We start from the raw sequence: 21,095 nt of genomic DNA, 5'->3' as shown, positions 1-21,095 counted from the left end.
GCTCAGCAGGCCCTGAAGGTTTGTTGTGCTGAGCAGAGCAGAATGGGCCCTGCTGTTAGGATATTGCACCAGACGCTGTAGCAAGTCCTGCACATATTTGACCTGGTGTCTGCAGCATTTATCTAATCAAAGGGATCACTGTGGCCCAGCCAGGATGGGGATGGAGGTCCCTGGGACGGGGCCATGGAAGGGGCCATGTTCTACCTTAGCATCCTGATCCCAGTGCACACATCATAAAAACAATTTTCGGCTGAGGATGTCTCCAGAGGGAGAGCCACTGGCTCAGAAGTGAGGAGAGCTGTGGCTCTCTTGGGAGCCCAGCCCAGGGGACTTCTTGCTCTGCAGCACAGGATTGTTCCTCACCAGTCCCAGGGGCTTTCCCCTGTGCTCAGCTTCTCTCAGCAGATCTGCAGCCTCAGGACAGAAGAGCTTGTTGGAGGTGCTCTGTAAGTCAGAGCTCTGGGGATCCCTTGTACTGCTCAAACGTGAACAGCAAACTCTCACTAGTCTGTCCAAAGGCAGAGACCTTGGTGTGGCATTGTGACAGGGATGCCACCATGGCCAGGGTGAGCTGGGGTGCCAGTGGAGCCAGGGCTGCAATGGGGTGCCTGGGGAGCACAAATACAAGCCAGCTGGGAGCCCAGATCAGCAGCCTGTGGACTACTGGTTGGGACATCTCAGGGCTGTTTTCACGCAGAGCAAGCAGACACCAAACCACTGGCAGACATCAAACCACTGGCAGACACCAAACCATTAGCAGCTTGTTCTCCTGCCCAGGGCAGCCAACAGATAAACTCCCACTTGTTGATCTTGCAATTACACCGAGACATCTTCTGTCTGAAGCAGGGGAGAGATTTACCCAGGGCCAGCTGGGGAGGAGAGCACCTGGGTTAGCACAGGCAGCTCTGCCATGCTCTTTGGTCCCTCCTGCTCAGGACCAGTGGGTCAGATCACAGCACCCCCTGGACAAAGTGGCAGAAGCACCATTGGTAGCGATGGCAGAGAGCTGGCAACAGCTGCTCCTTCTGAAGCAGAAATCTCGCTGCAGAGCAAAGTTCTGCCACCTTGTAAAATGTCTGAGGACAATTTTAAGATGCATCAGTCAAAACAAAAGTTTGGAGGGGGTTTGCCTGGCACAGGGTGACTCCAGCAGCGGGACAGGATCAGCCTCAGGGATGCCCAGGGCACTCTCCAGCCCTATTCACCACGACTACAGGGTGGGAACTGTTTGCAGGGCATCCAGCCCCTGTAAAACTCGGTTTATAGGGAAGTAAGAGGAGATGTGCGTCGTTACTTTGCATAGCAAGGTGTGAACAGCCAGGCAGGTGCTGACCTTCTCTCGGGGTGAGAGAGAAAAGGGAAAAAGGTGTGGGAGGGATGGGGGGAGCCAGAAAAGGGAAAGACAGGGGAGAAAGCAGCCAACGGTGCAGAGGGGAAGGCAATGACAGCAGTGAACAGCAACCTTGTTCTGCCGGTGGGGTGTTTTCCGAGTTTCCCACCCCAGGTACAATTAAGACCGACCCTGGCAGCTCAGCATCAAGGTCACCGGCCCGGGGAAGGTGTTCCCGGGGAGTGCCTGCTGCTGCCTGCGCCTGGCAGCCGGGATGGGCAAAGCACCTCGAGGTTCAATAACAAACAGTCACAGGAATCACTGCAGCTCCACCAAAAACCCAGCAGCTCAGCACCGGGCGAGATGATTAACGATTAACCCCCTGCCTCCTGCCTCCACCCCTCCGGGGAGTCCAGGCCTGGAGGCTCAGCAAATCCCTTCAGAGAAATATTTGAAATAAAAGCGAAGGGAGAGGGGCCGGAGCCAAGGCAGAGGGAGGCAGCGGGGCCAGCAGCCTGGGCCGGGGGCAGCGGAGGTGGCAGAGGACCATGCGCCTCTCCAAAGCCCTCATGGACATGGAGATGGCCGACTACAGCGCGGCGCTGGACCCGGCCTACACCACCCTGGAGTTTGAGAACATGCAGGTGCTGGCCATGGGCAGCGGTGAGTCCCCTCCGCCTGCTCCCCCGCGCTGGGGTGGGCTGAGCTGGGGGCTGCTGGAGGAGAAGTGCCTGGGGCGGCCGCTGCACTGCTGCCCCGGGCGGGCTGGGGAATGCTGGGGGGGGGTGGGTGCCAGCTGAGGGGTCCTGGCTGCTCAGGGAGGGTTTTCTGCCTGCCCTGGGGAGAAATGGAGGGGCTGGTGTGACACTGGGCTCGGGGCAGGTGGGACAGTGTCCTGCAGCCTGGACACCTTGGGGATGGGCACAAGGCAGGGGCTGGGTGCAGTGAGGGGTCCCCACCAGACATTCAGCCCAGAAACCAGGCTGGGGCTGAACACAGGATGGGTCCCGCCACCCCCAGACCCCAGGCAAGAGAAATGACTAGCTAAAAGCTTCTGAGTGAAACACTGCTGACAGCTCACCCGACAGGCAGCCAAGTTCCAGAGCAAAGAGCCAGTCCCAGCCCGGCAGCAGCTGGAGATTGGCTTCCCTGGACATTTAGCATCTGACAAGGGTGAAAAAAAATCCAGGCATTGCCCCCACAGCTGCCCAGAGGCCTCAGCCCTTCCCCATGCAGAGCTGGGGTGCCGGGTGCCATCCCCTTCCCTGGCAGTTCTACAGGGCTGGGAGGCTCAGCTCCCGGGGTGAGGAGCAAGGGGACCAGGCAAGGATAGAGGAGCATTCTCATCCACCCACCAGGATTTGCACCACTGGCCCACCCGTTTGAGAACCAAGGACTAAGTGCTCAGAGATAGCAGAAGATTCCTCTCTAAGTCCCCCTTAAAGTCTCTCTAAATAGGAGGTTAATGACTAAACAAAGCAAGCCACAGAAAGCGACCCCCGAGCCCTTTTTCCCCTGCTGCTGTGCCACAGGCTGCCCAGACACCCGTCCCGGGAGGGCTGTGCCAGCAGTGTGGGCTCTCCCCTCACAGCCTGTGCCTGGCTTCCCTGGGCTATGGCTCTGCTCTGTAACAGCTGTGACACCACAGTGTCAGGGTGGCTCTGCTGTGCAATAACTCCCCACTGGCAGGCTCTCAGCCTCTTCTCTGCTCCTGGAGGCTGGTCTACCCACCCAGGGTTCTCAGAGCTGAGAGCAACCCCCTTTGGCTCTGCCAATGCCCATCCGGACCCTTTGAGATAAGCCCAGGTCTCGCTCCCCTTCCATGTCCCTCTCCCACCCAGCAGGCAGAAGCTGCAGCACAGAGGAGCTGTCTTGGTCTCCTCAGACTAAGGACTCCCCGAGGCAGAGGGACACAATAATTTCATGACAAGATCAAGCACAAAATGAAATCTGCCCAAGGGCTGGATGAGTCAGCTGGGTCAGGCAAGCACCAACACCTCTCCTCCTCTGCCCAGTTCCAGGCCAGGGGCAGGTTTTGCCTCCGGGGCTGCTTGGTGCCCTGGCAACTGCCCACACCTCTGCCTGTAGAAGCTTTACCTGCAGAACCTCAGAGTCCTGTTCTGGATGAGGACTGCAGGAGAGCTCAGCCCCTGCCCCACACAGCTCAGCAGCTCCAGCCCAGAGGTGGCTGCTCAGCAGTGACCCGAGTTTGCCACCATCACAAACCAAACTCATCCCATGCTCGGGGAACCTCTCCAGGAGCTCCTGTTGCTAACACAAGTCTCAGCTGAGAGGTCTCAAACTGAAACTCAAGGTTTTTTTTCCCCCCCCTTAACTCCACATCAGCCCCAGCACACCCACAGCACTGCAGCAGCTAGGAGCCCAAATTCCTGACACCAGAAAATAAACTTAGTTGGAAAAAAAATGATCCATTAGGCAATAATTTTATTGTGGGCTGGCTATTAGTCTGAGATGTTGCAATGCCGCTGACAACGGTGCCAGCCTTTCCTGTTCAATGTTCAGTAGATTACAGCAGGATACTCTGCTAAGCAGGGCTTTATCTGGGCTGCCACAGATGCACAGGCACCGTGATCACAAGGCAGGGCAGCTCTTCCTCTTGTAAAAGTCCAATGTTTAGCTGGGACCAGGATCCTAACCTTCATTCTGGAACGGTCCTCAGCCAGCCGAGCCCTCGGGATGCGTTGGGAGGAAGGATGCTTTTGGAGGCAAGCTGCTCATGGGACAAGAGACTGCCAGAGCGGGCTTGGAAGGAGCTCAGGGCTTTGGGAGAGGAGAGGGAAGCTTTGCTTGGGCAGTGCTGCACACAGGGGAATGCAGCTGTGTGCAGGGTGTGCCAGGCAGGGACCCAGAGGGGCAGCAAACAGACTCAGGAATAAATACAGCAGGGTCTGAAAGAATTAGAAAGAGAGAAAGCAGGCAGGGAAGTTGAAGGTGCTGCTAGAGCCAGGGAAGGAGCTAGTCTGGGATCCTCTGTGCCAGCTCACTGCTGAACCCTCACCAGTTCCTCCTGCTGAGGGATGGCAGGAGCAGGCTATGCAGCAAGCTCCTCTCTCCACAACAGGACAGCTAAAACAGAAGCTGTGCCCCAGGCAGCCTTGCCTCAGCTTCCCCCAGCACCCAGCTGCCAAAGGGAGATCTCTTGGGACCAGCCTTTTTATAGTACCCAGGCCCCTTTCTGCTGGGTGCCAAGTGGCAGCAGCTGTGGCTCTCCCAGGGTGACAGTTAACTGTGGCCCTGCCAAGCCCAGGGACAAAAAGATTCAAGCATGGAAATCTCAGCAGGTTTCTATGGCCATGCAGATCCTGGATGTCATTTGTGCATGGGAATTCCACTGAGGCAGGGGAATGTGCCTGTGCTGGTGCAGGAAAATGTAGGTGGGAGGGGACAGTGACATCAGCTCAATTAAGGGCTGAGCCCTTCAGCCTTGAGGTTTGTTTGGCTTGCTGGAGGGGTTTTAGTGTAGGGCTGGGACAGTTTCGAGCCTTTCAGGTGTCCTTTCTGACAGAGACTGCAGCAATTCCCCATCCTCCCAGAAGAGTCCTGCAAAAGCCAGCCCCACCAGTCCCCTGTGGTGGGACTGGATTCTAGAAGATAGCCAGAGTACAGCCTGCTCCATGCTGGACATCACTCTTTCTCTCTAGGTTAGCTCCATCAGTTCTTCCTTGCATGGGCAGTGTTTGCCCTCATGAAGTCGTTTGAGTTTGTTCTGCATTTAAAGCTGGAGCTGCATGCCCAGCAGGGAGGTTCTCCAGCAAAGGGAGCTGGTCACCTCCCTTCTCTTACAGCATTTGTTCAGGGCTGTCCCAGGCCCTGTCAGAGCTGTAACACAAACCCTTCTCTAACAAGCCAGCTGCTCACCCTGAGCTGTCAAACCTCTGCTTCAGTTCTGCACCAGCTTCTCCTCTCCATGCTACTGCAGTGACTACAAATCCCTGAGGCACTCTGGCTCTGCTCTGTGACTCCTGCAAATGAGTTTCCACTTTGTCTAAAGGCCTTTAGGAAGAGCTGCCTCACCCTGGCACACTCGAAGTGCAGCGAGAAGAAAGCTGCAGCACCCAGCCCTCCCTGCACGCCTCTCTGACGTGCAACCTGGCTGCAGCTACCTGGCTCCTCCAAAACCAAGTCTAGCGCTGGAAACTGAGTTAAGAAATCTCAGGGGCCTGTCTCACTCTGTTCTTCTCCCTGTGTCCCTCCCCAAGCAGACACATCTCCATCAGAAGCAGCCAGCATCAACACTTCCAGCAGCATCGGGGTGAGCGCGCTGTGTGCCATCTGCGGGGACCGTGCCACGGGGAAGCACTATGGCGCTTCCAGCTGTGATGGCTGCAAGGGCTTCTTCAGGAGGAGTGTCAGGAAGAACCACATGTACTCCTGCAGGTGAGGGCAGAGGGGGCAGAGCCCTGTGGCTGACACAAAACTGTCCCTAGGAGCAAAATGGCAAAGTCCTCAGAGCACAACAACATAATCCTTCATCTTCTTCATCCCCATCACTTTCTCTGACCTTATACTAGCTGGGAAGGGTCAGAGACCACTCTCACTCTGGGACTGGCCTCCAATGATCACCAGGGCAGGACTCTGGGAGGTCCTGTCCCATTCTTTAGGTACCTTCTGTCACTGGTGGTAGCCCACAACTCTATGGTGCTATCAGTGGCTGTGACCAGCCTGCTCCCTGCTCTGAGCAACCCACACATAGACAGTCACAGAGGAAACCAAGGAATCTCCAGCTCTGAGTGTCTAAATCACTTGGGCTTTTGGAATCAATTACTCCTGGTGGCCTGACAGCCACTTGGAGAGCATGAAGATCAATGTGACTCTAAAATCTGAGTGACAGAAAGACAGCCCAGGTTTGTGGGTGCATGTGAAGCACCCACATGTGTCACCTGCACCCCAGGGTTATTTAAACTGGCTGCCCAGGGAGCTGCCTGCCCACAGCTCCAGCAGGAAAGCCAAGCTCTTTGGAGACAAGGCTTTCACATCAGTGCTACAAAAACGCTTAAAAAGCTGCTCTCAGACATCCATTTGGGCAAATCTTAGCTTGGGGCTTTACAAAGCACAGTAGAAAGAAGTCTTTGTAAAGCTGCAGAGCTCTGTGGTGCTGGGAGCCCTTTCCCAGCTCCGTGGGCCTTCGTCTTTACTTTGCAAACTTTACCAACCAGCAGTAAAACAGCAAATTTGCAAGTGAAATTCCTGCTGCCACTGGCACCCAGGCTTGTGCTGCAGGCAGGAGACACACAAATGGGAGATCAGTATTTGCCCTGCCATGTGTGATGGCTTTGGTGGTGGTACAAGCACGGAGAGAAGGAGCTGCTTGCTTCGCAAGTCCTCTCCGATGCGCAGGTGGCTGCAGAGCTGTTTGCACACCAGCAATGCTGTCCAGATGTCAGAACCAACCTGCTTAGATCCTCACACACTGCTCTGGAGAGATGCAGGGACTTACACCCACTTCTTAGCCTTACTAACTCAAGAGCAACCTTCTACCCTTTTTGTGTTCAGAATGAATGCATTCTCCTCCCTCCTAAGCTGGCTCTGACCCTCCTGGCTCACACTTTTAGCTTCACTGGGACTTGCTAGTCCATCATGAGCATTCTGTGCCTAGTGATTAGTGAGCCTGAGCTCCTGCCTGGGACTGTCAGGCTCCAGCTCATCCTTACTGAACATCCAGAGGCAGATCCAAGTGCTGAGACATTCAGTGCAAAGAAAAAGCCTCAAGCTAAAGCAAACTTGGAAATGGCACAGGCCAGGGCTCCTTTATCAGAGTGAACCTCTGAGACCCTGCTCTGAGCACATGTTGCTGCTTGGGGTTGTGTCTTATCCTGCCTTCAAGCTCAGCCTTGCTGCAGCTCACACCTTTCTTTCTCCCCAGGTTTAACAGGCAGTGTGTGGTAGACAAAGACAAGAGGAACCAGTGCCGCTACTGCAGGCTGAAGAAGTGCTTCCGAGCAGGGATGAAGAAGGAAGGTGGGTGATGGGGTGGCCTCCCTGTGCTCCCCCTGCAGCAGCCATGCTGGCTCAGTGTGTTTGAGGAAGTCCTTGCAGCCCAAGGACAGTCTCTGCTGTGCACATGTGAGCCCAGCCACCTTAGCCCTGTCTTCCCTCCACTGTGCTCTCTTGTGCACACATCCAGGACCCCATCACAGCAGGGTTTAAGGAGTTTGAGCCTCCAGGAATGAACCCAACATACCTACTCCCACCTGACTGGAAGCAAGCAGCCATTGTTCCAGCAGCTGAGGGCAAGGAACAGTGGCTCTGCATGTTCCCAAATTCAATTTCAAGGCCTCTCCTCAGGGCACCTCTCAAAATGCCACCTCTCCAAAATGCCCAGGAGGGTGCTGCAGGGCTGTGCTTGTGTCTCAGGACTGCCTACACATGCACACATGGTTCACACTCAGGCCTCTGCAGCTCACTCTTGGTCACACTAATCCACATCACCCTGCTCCCACACAGCAAGGCACAGAGCAGCTTGCTGCTGCTGACCTTGCTGGTGGCCCTATCAGTGGAGGGACAACCTGCCAGGAGCAGCCCAGAGGAGCTGCCTGGCACTCCACAGAGCTCCTCCCATCAATGTCTGCAAGGGGACAACTGGAAAGTGTTTGGCCTTGCTGCCCCTTGTAGAGAGATGAAACCCTGTGCTCCTCCCAGTTCACACCCCCTCAAGAAGAAACTTAGGAGAAAAGGGGGCGTTGAAGACAAGAGGGAAAGACCAGTGGTAGCTGGGTGGCTTCCCCAAACCCCCCAGCCAGCAGGAACACCTCTGGGCAGGAAGATTTCGCCCCTATTAAATGAGGGGCCGAGGCACTCGGGGGTGCCTCCTTCTGAAGAACAGAGGAATCCTCCTGTCCCTGCTCATCCCGAGCTCAGAGCCTGGCTGCTGTCTGTTAATGTTCAATGGAAGTTCCATTAGGTGCATGACCAGCTAATACTGAGCAAACATTTGGAAAACATCATGGCGTGACTGAACTCGGGGGCCTGCCGCTGATAACGAGCAGCATAACCTTGAGAGCTCCTATTTACAGCCGCTGACTGCAGGGCTTTTCTCCCAGCACAGCCTCCTTATTGCTTTTTATCAGGAATTATACATGGAGAAGGCATCAATCCAGGGAGCCACCAGCTAAGGCAGGGCCTGTTCTGGTGCCCCTGCCGTTGATCAATACCTTGCTGGAGCAGATGGCTCCGAGCGGTGTGGCAGGGGTAAGTGACAGCCAGGCTGGCACAGGCAGAGCCTCCCCCTCAGCTCTCCTGCTGCTGCTCCTCTGGCTGCTGCCACCTGCCAGACTCAAAGCCCAGGTCCTTCCCAGGAGCAGAGCAAGAAGGGAGGCATGTAGGGGTCAAACCTGTCCTGAGACTCTCGTTATGATAAGGTATGAGAGGGCTCTGTTGCTCTGGATAGATAAACAGGAGCTGTTCTGCACTTCCTTCCTTATTGTAGTTAGAAGGAAGTTTTCCAACTGTACCTACCCAGGGCAGGAGCTTCCCAAAGAGAGCTCACAGAAGTCATGTGGACAGACAAACGAGCTGTGCAGATACTCAGCTCCTTCATTCCACCATGTCAGACCCCACACCCTGATTTCCAAATGTCAGAGCCACCTCCTCTGGAAGGAGCCTTCCCCTTGAATTCCACAGGCTCTGAACCAGGTGCCTGGCCTCTGAACTGACCCCATGCCATGAAAGCAGAACTGAGCCAATAGGAAAACAGAGCTCCAGATGTAGGCAACTCTTGCAAGCAGCCCATCACAAACCAGACAGAGCTGCAGCTCCATGCTGCCAGGCTGGGGAGCAGCCAGGGCAGGGGGGCACTGAAGGGCTGTGTGGGCTGCTGGTGGGCACTGCTGTGCCGTAGCTCAGCCAAAGGCTCTCTTGCAGCTGTGCAGAACGAACGCGACCGGATCAGCACCCGCAGGTCAAGTTATGAAGACAGCAGCTTGCCCTCCATCAATGTCCTACTGCAGGCAGAAGTCCTGGCACAGCAGGTAACTCCTCCTCCTTCTTTCACAAGTGCAGAGGCACCAGGCACTACCTGGCTAGCAGAGCTGGGTGGGTATTTAACAGCTGAGGCTTCAAATTGCCACCTCTTCTCTAAGTGACTTACCTGCCAGCTGGGCTCTGGCTTTCCAAAGGCAGTTGTTCCCTGAAACCTCCCCCTCAATGTTCCTTGCTCCAGGACTCAGTAGTACACAGTAGTCTGTTCTGCACACAGGCAGCACATCCAGTCTCATCCCACCCCCCCACCTTGGCTTACCCAGGCCCCAGAGTATTTATATACCCTATAAAATGTGTGTGGGTGCTGCTCCCAGAGGAGTGAGCTTATGGGGTCTCGGGTCTCATGATCTGCAAGGAAAGGACATTTCTGAGGCTCTGAATCCCTCAGTGGCAGCCTCTGTAAGGCTGGAGCAGAGTCTGCTGATAAAAACTACAACCATAGACAAATCCAGGGGTGATCCTGCTCTCCCGCAGGGCACACAGAGACTCATTAAACAATGAGGCTCCAGCATGGTAATTGGTAACTGTTCTGTGCCTAGCTAATTAGAACCAGATACTGCTGAGGAGCTGCTTTCTCCAGGATCTTGGGTCACTCACTCAGAGGTCTTTATTTATTTGCTAAGCCTTCCGGGCCCTCTGATTAGGGTAATACATGGTGAGGCTTTTACAATCGTATTTATTCAGTAACAGCTCCAGCGCTGGAAGGCTTCCAGCTAGTGCAACCTGAGAGAAAAACATGCAGGTGGCATCTGAATCCTGCTTCCTCAGGGAGGCTGGCAAGGTCCAAGGTGAGGGTGCTGGCAGGCCCAGGACAGGAAGAGCTGCCGTTGTCCAGGAGCGGGGAGGGCAGGGGCTGAGTTCATTGTGGAGGAACCTGGGGATGAGCTGGGTGAGCAGCCACGCATGAGAGCCGGGCAGCAGCCTGGGTGCCTGCCTGGGCAGCTGTTACCTGTGTGTGTGACAGCTCTTGCAGAGCTGTCAGGCTTGTCCTTTGCAAACGGGATGGCCCCAGTTTGCCTCTGCAGTGACAAATAATTCACCGTGTCCAGAGCACAGCCTGTGTCCAGAGCACAGCCTGTGTCCTGAGCGCGGCCTGTGTCCGGAGCGCGGCCTGTGTCCGGAGCATGGCCTGTGTCCGGAGCGCGGCCTGTGTCCGGAGCGCGGCCTGTGTCCGGAGCACGGCCTGTGTCCTGAGCACGGCCTGTGTCCGGAGCGCGGCCTGTGTCCTGAGCGCGGCCTGTGTCCGGAGCGCGGCCTGTGTCCGGAGCATGGCCTGTGTCCGGAGCGCGGCCTGTGTCCGGAGCATGGCCTGTGTCCGGAGCATGGCCTGTGTCCGGAGCGCGGCCTGTGTCCGGAGCATGGCCTGTGTCCGGAGCGCGGCCTGTGTCCGGAGCGCGGCCTGTGTCCGGAGCGCGGCCTGTGTCCGGAGCGAGGCCTGTGTCCGGAGCGAGGCCTGTGTCCAGAGCGCGGCCTGTGTCCGGAGCGAGGCCTGTGTCTGGAGCGCGGCCTGTGTCCGGAGCGCGGCCTGTGTCCGGAGCGAGGCCTGTGTCCGGAGCATGGCCTGTGTCCGGAGCGCGGCCTGTGTCCGGAGCATGGCCTGTGTCCGGAGCATGGCCTGTGTCCTGAGCGAGGCCTGTGTCCGGAGCGCGGCCTGTGTCCGGAGCGCGGCCTGTGTCCTGAGCGAGGCCTGTGTCCGGAGCACGGCCTGTGTCCGGAGCGCGGCCTGTGTCCGGAGCACGGCCTGTGTCCGGAGCGCGGCCTGTGTCCGGAGCGCGGCCTGTGTCCTGAGCGCGGCCTGTGTCCGGAGCGCGGCCTGTGTCCTGAGCGCGGCCTGTGTCCGGAGCGCGGCCTGTGTCCTGAGCGCGGCCTGTGTCCGGAGCGAGGCCTGTGTCCTGAGCGCGGCCTGTGTCCGGAGCATGGCCTGTGTCCGGAGCGCGGCCTGTGTCCGGAGCATGGCCTGTGTCCGGAGCATGGCCTGTGTCCGGAGCGCGGCCTGTGTCCGGAGCGCGGCCTGTGTCCGGAGCGCGGCCTGTGTCCTGAGTGCGGCCTGTGTCCGGAGCGCGGCCTGTGTCCGGAGCGCGGCCTGTGTCCGGAGCATGGCCTGTGTCCGGAGCGCGGCCTGTGTCCGGAGCATGGCCTGTGTCCGGAGCGCGGCCTGTGTCCTGAGCGCGGCCTGTGTCCGGCGTGTTTGCACACCTGCAGCCCTGCCACAGCTTTGCTGTCTCTGCAGCTCACATTGGGCAATGGCAGAGTTACTGACCTGCTGCTCGTGGAAAGCAGCGTCACACCCGGAAAGCTGCCTGCAGCAGGCTTCTTGTGCTCATGCTGACTCAGACAGGAGAAGTGGAGCCTGACTGTCTCCTGCCCAAAGCAGACAGGACAGGTCTGGGCAAGCACCAGCTCTGGATCAAGGTGGAAGAGAGAACAGTTCTCTGCCCTTTGCTGGGACCCAGTAGCTTAAGCAGCCACACTGAGTGGGTGTGCCCTTGTTACTGACCACTACATGAGCCTCACTGTTCCCTCTTGGATCATGCCTGGGTGCAGTCATTCAGTGGAAGGAAGATCTTGGCTTAAGCAACATTTCTTCTGTGGACAGGACAGTTTACCAAGCCTCAGCTCTGAAGCTTTTCATGTTCACAGCCCCCCCAGGCTGATCTTACATGAGTTATGCTGGGCTACATGTTCTGAGAGTGGCAACAGAAAAAAGCAACTGCAGGTGCTGGACCCAGCATCACCCCACAGGCCAGAGAGCTTCCTGTCTGCATTTCCCCTGCAGCACTGAAAGCTGAAGGGTCCTTTCTCTCCCTCCAGATATCATCCCCAGTTCCTGTGATCAACGGAGACATTCGAGGGAAGAAGATTGCCAACATCTCTGACGTTTGTGAGTCCATGAAGCAGCAGCTGCTGGTGCTGGTGGAGTGGGCCAAGTACATCCCTGCCTTCTGTGAGCTGCCCCTGGATGACCAGGCAAGTCCCCCCTCCCCCTGGCTCTGGTGAAGGTGGTGGGGAGCTGAGACCTTCAAAGCAGATGTGCGTTTTGTGCTCTGTTATCCTGGCTGCTGTGGCTGATTGGGAGCAGCATCCATACAATGCCAGCACAGCCCATTTGCATGTGCAGCCAATCAGCTGATGAGCACAGGCCTGATAAGGCTGAGCTGGGTGCATTATCAGGTGAGCATTTTGCATGGGGCTGGCAGTCAATTGTCTATTAATTACAGATTGTGCAGCACTTGGAACTCCTCAAGTGCTATACAAATGCTCAGGGTAATCAGGAAAGATTTGTAGCCTAAGGTCTGCTCCAGACTTAAACCCAAACCTGCCTGTTCGAGCTTCCTTTCTGCTTCTGGTCTGGAGATGGGTCTGTGCCCACTCTCCTAGTACACAGCTATTGAAGCTAAACACTAGTTTGCTCCCAGGGCAACGAGAAAATCTCTCTTCAGGGTTTAAAAGCAGGAATATATCTGCATTGAACATGAATTACTCAAATGACATTTGCCAGTTTTCTACCCAAGAGAGGCACAGGGGGTTGATCTCCCCTATAAGACTGCAGGGGCTCAGGCAGCCTCAAAGGTACACCAAGCAGTGGTCTCCTGTGTAAGTCCTTCAGAGGACTGCAACAGATGTTGCAGGAGATGATGTGTGCCCAGCCTTGAACAGCACTCAAGGATGGGAGGGAGGCTCCAGGGGGAAGGGGTAACATTTCTGGCAGGGGACAGCACAGCTCCTGCCACAGGTGGGAAGGTTTTCCCAGTTTGCCCCAATGTACAGCCACAAAAGCAGCATGTGCTCTCTTCAGCTGGGATCAGGCTCCAGCCCTGCTGACCTAGAGGTAACCTTTATGTCATGAAGATAAAGGGTATCTAGACAAGAAGAGTACCCAGCTGATCAAAGCCCCCTGAATCCTCAATCCCAGCTCTCCAGGAACCAGCCAGCAGCACAGAGCCCCAGGGAACTCAGTGCTGTTAATGCAGGAGCAGATTTCCCCCTTTTCCATTGTGAGCAGGTGTTAGATTCTGGAGAAAAGAACTCTGTTAAACTGCTAAGGCAAATCCAGCTCCAAAATGTGAATAACAAACTGGACTCCAATGGCAAAGTGCCAGACACACAGCAAACAGCTGCAGCCTGTGGGGGGAAGCTTGCCCAGCTCTGCACAACCCACTGCATCCTCAGGCTGTTTGCAATGGAGGCAGAAGACCTGCTTAACACCTCTGCACAACCCAGCAACTTCACATGAGCTCACTTAACAGCTGTGGGGCTGCAAAACTTCAAGAACAAAACAAAGCCTAGAGATGAGACTGGCTGTACCCTGCCTTCCTGCCAGGGAGAGGCTGCTCTCAGCATGCCCCTGACTGAAACAGGATTTCTGGTGTGACCAGCCATCCCTCCTCCTCCTTAAGCTGTTCCCCAGTCTGTCCCAAAAGGCTTGAGAGAAAAGTCTGTGCTGCCTTAAAGCTGACCAGTCAATGCCATCTGTGCTTTCCAAGGATGGTGTGAGAGCAGAGGCAGCAGATTCTCAGGGGAGGGCAGGAGAAAGGAGAGAAATGCCAGGGAGCAGGGTTGAAACAGCTGCATGCAAGGCCATACCCAAGAGCCCTGAGAGCCAGTCAAGACATGTCCAGTGGGAGCATTTCACAGAATGGTAGAATGTTAGAGGTTGGAAGGGGCCTCCAGAGATCATCGAGTCCAACCCCCCTGCCAAAGGCAGGATCACCCAGGGTAGTCCACACAGGAAAGCATCCAGGCTGGCTTTGAAAGTCTGCAGAGAAGGAGACTCCACAGCCCCCCTGGGCAGCCTGCTCCAGGGCTTTTCACCCTCACTGTAAAGAAGTTTCTCCTCATGTTGAGGTGAAACCGTCTACGTTCAAGTTTGTGTCCATTTCCTGTTGGGAAACTCACATTTCATTGAAGTGTTCCCTGAGGATGACTCAACTGTGTTCAGGTTTTCACAGGAAGTGGCACACCCAGCCCTTGTTCCTCCTCTGCACCAAAGTGTCCACCACTGGGTTTGGGGCAGCAAAGCCAACACATCTTAAAGAGAAAAAGTTCTGCTTTCTTCTTCTGGAGCTTTTATGTTCATCCTTAGTTCACACTGCAATGCTCCCTGCAAGAACAAGCACCAAGCAAGAGGGGTTTGCCTTGCTGGAGGGATTTAACCCTGCTCAAATAAGCTGATGGTGGCTCCAAGCTGGGCTTTGTTGAGCATGGTATTTATGTGTGAGGGCTTTGCTCCCACTTTGGACCTTCCACCCCTCTCAAAGTGTCACCAGAGAGGAAAGCTCGGTTTTCTGCAGCTCTGCTAATTAGAAGCAGGCACCCACCCCCGTTTGGATGGTGAGAGACTAGGTCCTGGCACACAGATGGAGCTCCTCCAGCACCAGGTGTGGGATGTGCAGTCTTTTTGCTCTGCAGGGACCTCCACTCTGTTTATTTTGCATCACTTTTTTCCACTCCCTGCGAAAAGAAGAAGTTCCCCTCTCAGACATCAGCAGCTGCTGCAACCAGAGCCCTCCTCCATGAGTGCCATTCTCCTGGCAGTTAGAATCATAGAATCAGTCAGGGTTGGAAGGGACCACAAGGATTATCTAGTTCCAACCCCCCTGCCATGGGCAGGGGCACCCCACACTAGATCAGGCTGGCCAGAGCCTCGTCCAGCCTGGGCTTAAACACCTCCAGGGACAGGGCCTCAACCACCTCCCTGGACAACCCATTCCAGGGCTTCACCACTCTCATGGGGAATCCTCCTCACATCTTCTCACCTCCAGCTTCCTTCCCTTCCCCCTAGTCCTATCACTACCTGATATCCTAAGAAGTCCTTCCCCAGCCTTCTTGTAGCCCCCTTCAGAAACTGGAAGGCCACAATTAGGTCACCTTAGAGCCTTCTCTTCTCCAGACTGAACAGCCCCAACTCTTTCAGTCTGTCTTCATAGGAGAGGTGCTCCAGGCCTCAGTTCTGGTAGGATAAGACTTCTCCTGGCTTTGTCAGTTGCTGAGGGATAACACACTGGACAAGGGGACTGTTCCCATCAGGACACCCTCTTCAGAATCTCTTCATTAATGTTTAATTGTTGTTTTCTGCAGCAGAGGCTCCTGGCTGGACATTAAGAAGCCTCTGTGTCAGGCTGTCCAATTGTTAACTTCTGCTTCTGCCTAAATCTTTGAAATTTTTAACTGAAGGAGGGCAAAAGACTCAGAACATTCTCAGGAGCCACTGGAGGGTGTAAAATGAAACACTTCAATCATTAACATCAAGGCAGAAAAACATCCCCGTGGCTTCCCTGGCCCAAATGCCTGCTGCTGGGGAGGGAGCCGTGGCCAGAGGGTGACCCCTGTGTCACCAGCTGTGATTGCACAGCCACTGTCCAACAGGGGATTGCTCCCCACCACATCCCAGGCTGGAGCATGGTCCCTGGTTCTGCACCTAGAGCTGCCTTGTCTGCAACCAGCCCACCGTGAGCATGTCCCACTGCTGCCATCAGCTCCTGGGACAGTCTTGCTCATGACATGTGCTGTAACTATGGGATGTCTCAGGTTCTGTCTAGTACCTGCTGGTTCTGACTGGATTTTCAGCTGTCTATGCACAGGAATGCATAAAAGAGGACATTTCCTGCCCACTTTCTCTGACTGTGGCTGGAGAGGGGCTCTGGCTCCCCAGCCCTGAGTGCAGCACAGGGGCACTGGGCTTTTTCTCTTGCTTGCATGAAATCACAGCTGTGGCTCTGCCTCACCCAAATAACCCTCCCCTGCCCTTGCAGGTAGCACTGCTGCGAGCACACGCAGGGGAGCATCTGCTACTGGGAGCTGCCAAGAGGTCCATGGTGTTCAAGGATGTCTTGCTGCTAGGTAAAGAAGTGTGCTTCTGCTCCTGGCTTCTGTGAAGCTTCCCTGCTGGGGCGGAGGAGAGGGTGGTTCAGCGTTTGTTTCTTGCAGGGTGATGGTTTGAGTTCTTTTGTGTATCAGTAAGCCAAGTCCACGACGTGTGGCAGAGCTGGGGGCCTGTGAACATGCACATTGCCCCCACCTCCAGCTTTGTGTAAGCAGGCTGTGGTGTGAATGAGAGAAAGCCTCACTTCTCAGTCAGCTTGTCCTCGCTTGAGTGACTCCGGTGTGAGGAGAGGCAACACAGGTCAGCATTTCTGGTGTGCTGAGCCAGGGCAGGGGCAGAGGAGGAGCTCCTTAAGTCCTCCACCCTCAAAATGATCTCAGCATTGGTTACCTGGGGTTTGAACTCCTTAACCCTCTTGACAAGGCAATGGTCTCTGTGCTGCTTGCCCAAAGGGAACGACCACATCATCCCCCGGAACTGCCCCGAGCTGGTGGAGGTGAACCGCGTGGCCGTGCGCATCCTGGACGAGCTAGTGCTGCCCTTCCAGGAGCTGCAGATAGACGACAATGAGTATGCCTGCCTGAAGGCCATCATCTTCTTCGACCCAGGTGTGCTCCAGCTCCCTCAGGGGCACCATCATAGAATCACAGAATCATAGAATTGTCAGGGTTGGAAGGGACCTCAAGGCTCAGCCAGTTCCAACCCCCTGCCATGGCCAGGCACACCTCACACTACAGCAGGTTCCTCACAGCCACATCCAGCCTGGCCTTCAAAACTTCCAGGCATGAGGCTTCCACCACCTCCCTGGGCAACCTGTGCCAGTCTCTCACCACCCTCCTGGGGAAGAACTTCTTCCTAACATCCAATCTGAATCTACCCATTTCTATTTTAGTTCCATTCCCCCCAGTCCTATCACTCCCTGATACCCTAAAAAGTCCCTCCCCAGCTTTCTTGTAGCTCCCTTCAGATACTGGAAGGCCACAATAAGGTCTCCTCAGAGCCTTCTCCAGACTGAACAACCCCAACTCTCTCAGTCTGTCCTCACAGCAGAGGTGCTCCAGCCCTCTGCGTCTCCTCGTGGCCCTTCTCTAGACACCTTCCAGCACATCCAGATCCTTCCTGGAACAGAGGCTCCAGAACTGGACACAGTACTCCAGGTGTGGTCTCACCAGAGCAGAGGGGGAGAATCACCTCCCTGGCCCTGTTGGCCACACGTCTCTTGATGCCGCCCAGGCTGTAATTGGCTTTCTGGGCTGCAAGTGCACACTGGGCTGCTGACTAACACTGCTGCTGAGCAGTGGAAATGCTGCCTGGTTGCCTCTCTGGGCCAGACTCTTCTTGGGAGGGAGGGGAGAAGGCAGCCTGAGCAGAACCAACTGCTGCAGCAGACGAGGAGCAGACAGCTCGCCTCAGCCTGCACCCTGAGGCAGTCTGCCCCTGAAGGACACGCTGCCAGAGGAGCAGCCTGGGCAGCTGCTCTGTGGGTTGTTTCAGATGCCAAGGGCCTGAGCGACCCCTCCAAGATCAAGCGGCTGCGGTACCAGGTGCAGGTGAGCCTGGAGGACTACATCAACGACCGGCAGTACGACTGCCGCGGCCGCTTCGGGGAGCTGCTGCTGCTGCTGCCCGTGCTGCAGAGCATCACCTGGCAGATGATTGAGCAGATCCAGTTCGTCAAGCTCTTCGGCATGGCCAAGATTGACAACCTGCTGCAGGAGATGCTGCTGGGGGGTGAGTACCTGCGCGTCCCACAAGAGGCCTCTCACTGTTTCCCGATCGCTCCCAGGCTGAGAATCAACGCAGCCATTGGTTCTTACCTGGAAAGAGACAGCCCACAGGCGGGTCAGCCCTTGCCTCACACAAAATCCTCTCCCTCTAGCACTGGGAACAAAGGCTCCCCCATTTCTGCTCATCTAAAGGGCTGCATTAGCTGTGCATCTCTTTATGGGAGGTGTCCCCAGCTCTCTGCAGGTGGACAAGCTTTGCTCTGCCACCCTCAGACTCCTACCAGCCATAGTACTTAATCTTCCTCCCTGTCAGAAGGGAACAAAAGGGTCTGAAAGCTCAGTGTTCCAGATTTTCTGGTGGGAGCATCCAATGGGACAGAACAAAACAAGGAGTTGCCACTGTGCTCTTCTTTACATGGAAGTGTGACTCAGCAGGGCAGGAACATAACCCTGTGTGAGAGGAAATGCAGGCAGCAGGCAGGGGTTAGGGAGCCCAAGGCACCCATGGAGGTAAAAAGGAAGGGTGTGCTCCAGTCACACCAGCTGGTCCTGCACAAAGCCTTGGACATTTGGGGGCAGCAGGGCTGCCCCTCTGAACTGTCCCCTTCTGCCCCAGAGGCATCTAACATCCTGTGTACGTTTTTAGGCTCATCAAGCGAAACGCCGCACGCTCACCACCCCCTGCACCCCCACCTGATCCAGGAGAACCTGGGAACAAATGTCATTGTGGCCAACACAATGCCTCCTCAGATGCACAACGGGCAGATGTGTGAGTATCACCTGAGAGGGCAGGGCTCCACCACGGAGAGCTCTCCTGATTGCCTGCAGAGGTGGTTTCTACCTCGCAGTGACATTTCCATGCAGGAGAGCCTGTGAGAAATTCCTGGAGGAGAAGACAATGAAAGTGGTGGGTGAGATTAGATTAGGACAGACTGACTGATCCCACACCATGTTCCCTGGCAGACTGTAGCTTTTGCATAGCCCTTAGGGGATGAATAATCCCATCCAGTGCCTGCTGAAATCAGTGGGAGGGCTCCGCTCCCCTTGCCTGTTTCAGACACAGCTCACTGCCCTCTGCAATTCCACTTGGGAATTTGCACTGAGATCATCTCAAGTGACCAAATAGAAGTGGCCAGTCCAGCTCAGAATGCTACAGGTCCTCTCATTTGATGTTTATTACTGTGGTTCTTCCAGGGCACCTGGTGATGCCTCTGCATCCAGGCTGCCTTGCACACAAGTCACCAGGAGCAGTGGTTTTGCTGCAGAGCCTCTGCCTTGCTCACACACGAACCTTGCATGACTGAGGACAGACCCCAGTGCTGTCAGGCCCATGAGGCCCTCTGCTAATTATGTTTCTCTCTTTGTAGCTACTCCAGAAACTCCACAGCCATCTCCACCTGCAGGCTCAGGACCAGAGCAGTACAAGCTGCTGCCTGGAGCCATCGCCACCGTGGCCAAGCAGCCCACCTCCATCCCACAGCCTGCCATTACCAAGCAGGAGGTCATCTAGTGACCTGCACAGCACCTAGCCTTGGTTAGAAGACCATGTGGGAGAAGAGCCCAAACTGACTCTGTCACTGTGAAAGGAGAAGCCATCCAGAGGTGCTTGGGTGCAAACACATGGGCTTGGTTATTGGACTGGTCCACCACCATCAGAAGCTGTCCTCCTGCAGAGACAGACAGGATGTGCCATGGGCAGCCTCAAGTCCCAGAACCAAGGCTGAAGCCTTCCTGAAACCCTCAGTTCTCAGGGCCAGATTTCTGTCTCCCTCTGTGGGGAGGTGGCAGGGACTGGCTGAGGACAATGCAGCTGCCTGTTCCCCCATTGCCACCTCTCAGCATTGGTGGGTACACACCTGACCCTGTGACCTCTCTGTGCTGTGTGAGCACACGGCTTCCCTCCTGCAACCATGCCAGCTCTCCAGACAGCCCCCAGTCCAGCCAAACTTGATGGAGATGGAAGCTCCTTTGGGAGCATAACAGCAGGTGAAGAATGTGGGTTTTGCCCAGGCACCACTGGCAGAACCACTCCTCACCCTTGGCTAGTCCCAGGTCCTTGCATGGTGTCCCCTCAGCACACAGACCCTCCTAGACAGATCTAACAAACCTTTACAGCTGATCCTGGGGCAAATTCTCCATTGTTTGGATCCTTCTGCCCTTGGAGAGGTTTTGTTATTTCTCTGCCATGACCACCCCTCCCACCACAGGGCTCAGAGAGACAACCACTGCCAAATCCCCCCTTTACACCACTTACTGCCTCCTTGCTACCTGGACTGGGAGACTGGGGAACCATGAGATTCAGAAGATTTCAGCTGATGGGATGGGGTCACCCCTTACAGGCTGGTGGTGGGCAGCACTACCCAAGTATCACTGGCCCAAATAGTGCTTCTCAGCAGTCAGAAGAAGATCACTGGATACCTGTTTGGAAGGAAGCAGAGGAAAGGACATATGAAGGGGAGAGAGCTGTGAGGGTGGGAAGAGTCCAGGCCTCACAGACTAGACCAAGGTCTTGAGCTGACCAAGTCCTGGGAGCATTGTAACCCAGGATCTCAGCTGAGCTATGCTCTATAATCTGCTTGTCCAGCCCAGTGCCACTGCTCCAGCATGGAGAGAGTGGCTGACAACAGATGGAAAAACCTTCACAATAGGATAAGAACTCCTCATGGCTCCTTCAGCCCTCAAAGGCTTTGAGGGCAGCAGCCTCAGAACCACTGCTTCAATTCCTGCAGAGAATGGCAGAGGCCAGGGCAAGGGCCCTGCCTCACCCAAGTCCCTTGGGTCTGCACCCACCTGCCCTGTGCCCTCCCTGCCACAGCCCTTGTTTCTCTGTGCCTGCCTGTGCCCAAGCTTCACAGCTCTGTCCCTTGGTTTACAGCAGAGCCCAACAGAGCTGGGCCCTCCTGCACCCAGCACTGGTTCCTCTGGGTGCCAGCAGGGCTGGGCCCTCCTGCACCCAGCACTGGTTCCTCTGGGTGCCAGCAGAGCTGAGCCCTCCTGCACCCAGCACTGATTCCTCTGGGTGCCAGCAGGGCTGAGCCCTCCTGCACCCAGCACTGGTTCCTCTGGGTGCCAGCAGGGCTGGGCCCTCCTGCACCCAGCACTGGTTCCTCTGGGTGCCAGCAGAGCTGAGCCCTCCTGCACCCAGCACTGATTCCTCTGGGTGCCAGCAGGGCTGGGCCCTCCACCCAGCAGTCGTTCCTCTGGGTGCCATCAGGGC

The 21,095-nt window shown here is 55.9% G+C and overlaps 1 protein-coding gene across 2 annotated transcripts; it reads left to right on the top strand.

The window, feature by feature from the left end:
• Window positions 1-1,725: 1,725 nt before the first annotated feature.
• HNF4A (hepatocyte nuclear factor 4 alpha) lies at window positions 1,726-21,049 on the top strand. 2 transcript variants are annotated; one of them, XM_009908613.2, is made up of 10 exons: window positions 1,726-1,993; window positions 5,554-5,728; window positions 7,215-7,309; window positions 9,212-9,318; window positions 12,140-12,295; window positions 16,081-16,168; window positions 16,604-16,759; window positions 17,646-17,882; window positions 18,525-18,647; window positions 19,246-21,049. In XM_009908613.2, exons 1-10 carry the CDS (start codon window positions 1,879-1,881, stop codon window positions 19,386-19,388), a joined length of 1,395 nt encoding a protein of 464 aa, XP_009906915.1. In that variant the 5' UTR covers window positions 1,726-1,878; the 3' UTR covers window positions 19,389-21,049. The 2 variants fall into 2 exon arrangements, with proteins under 2 accessions (XP_009906915.1, XP_054029665.1); XM_054173690.1 differs by having other exon boundaries at window positions 5,551-5,728.
• The last annotated feature ends 46 nt before the right edge of the window (window positions 21,050-21,095 follow it).

The sequence above is a fragment of the Dryobates pubescens genome, chromosome 26, assembly GCF_014839835.1.
Source record: "Dryobates pubescens isolate bDryPub1 chromosome 26, bDryPub1.pri, whole genome shotgun sequence".
NCBI classification, from domain to species: Eukaryota; Metazoa; Chordata; class Aves; order Piciformes; family Picidae; genus Dryobates; species Dryobates pubescens.
Note: the sequence above shows the minus strand (reverse complement) of the source record. Positions and strands in the feature narration are given on the sequence as shown.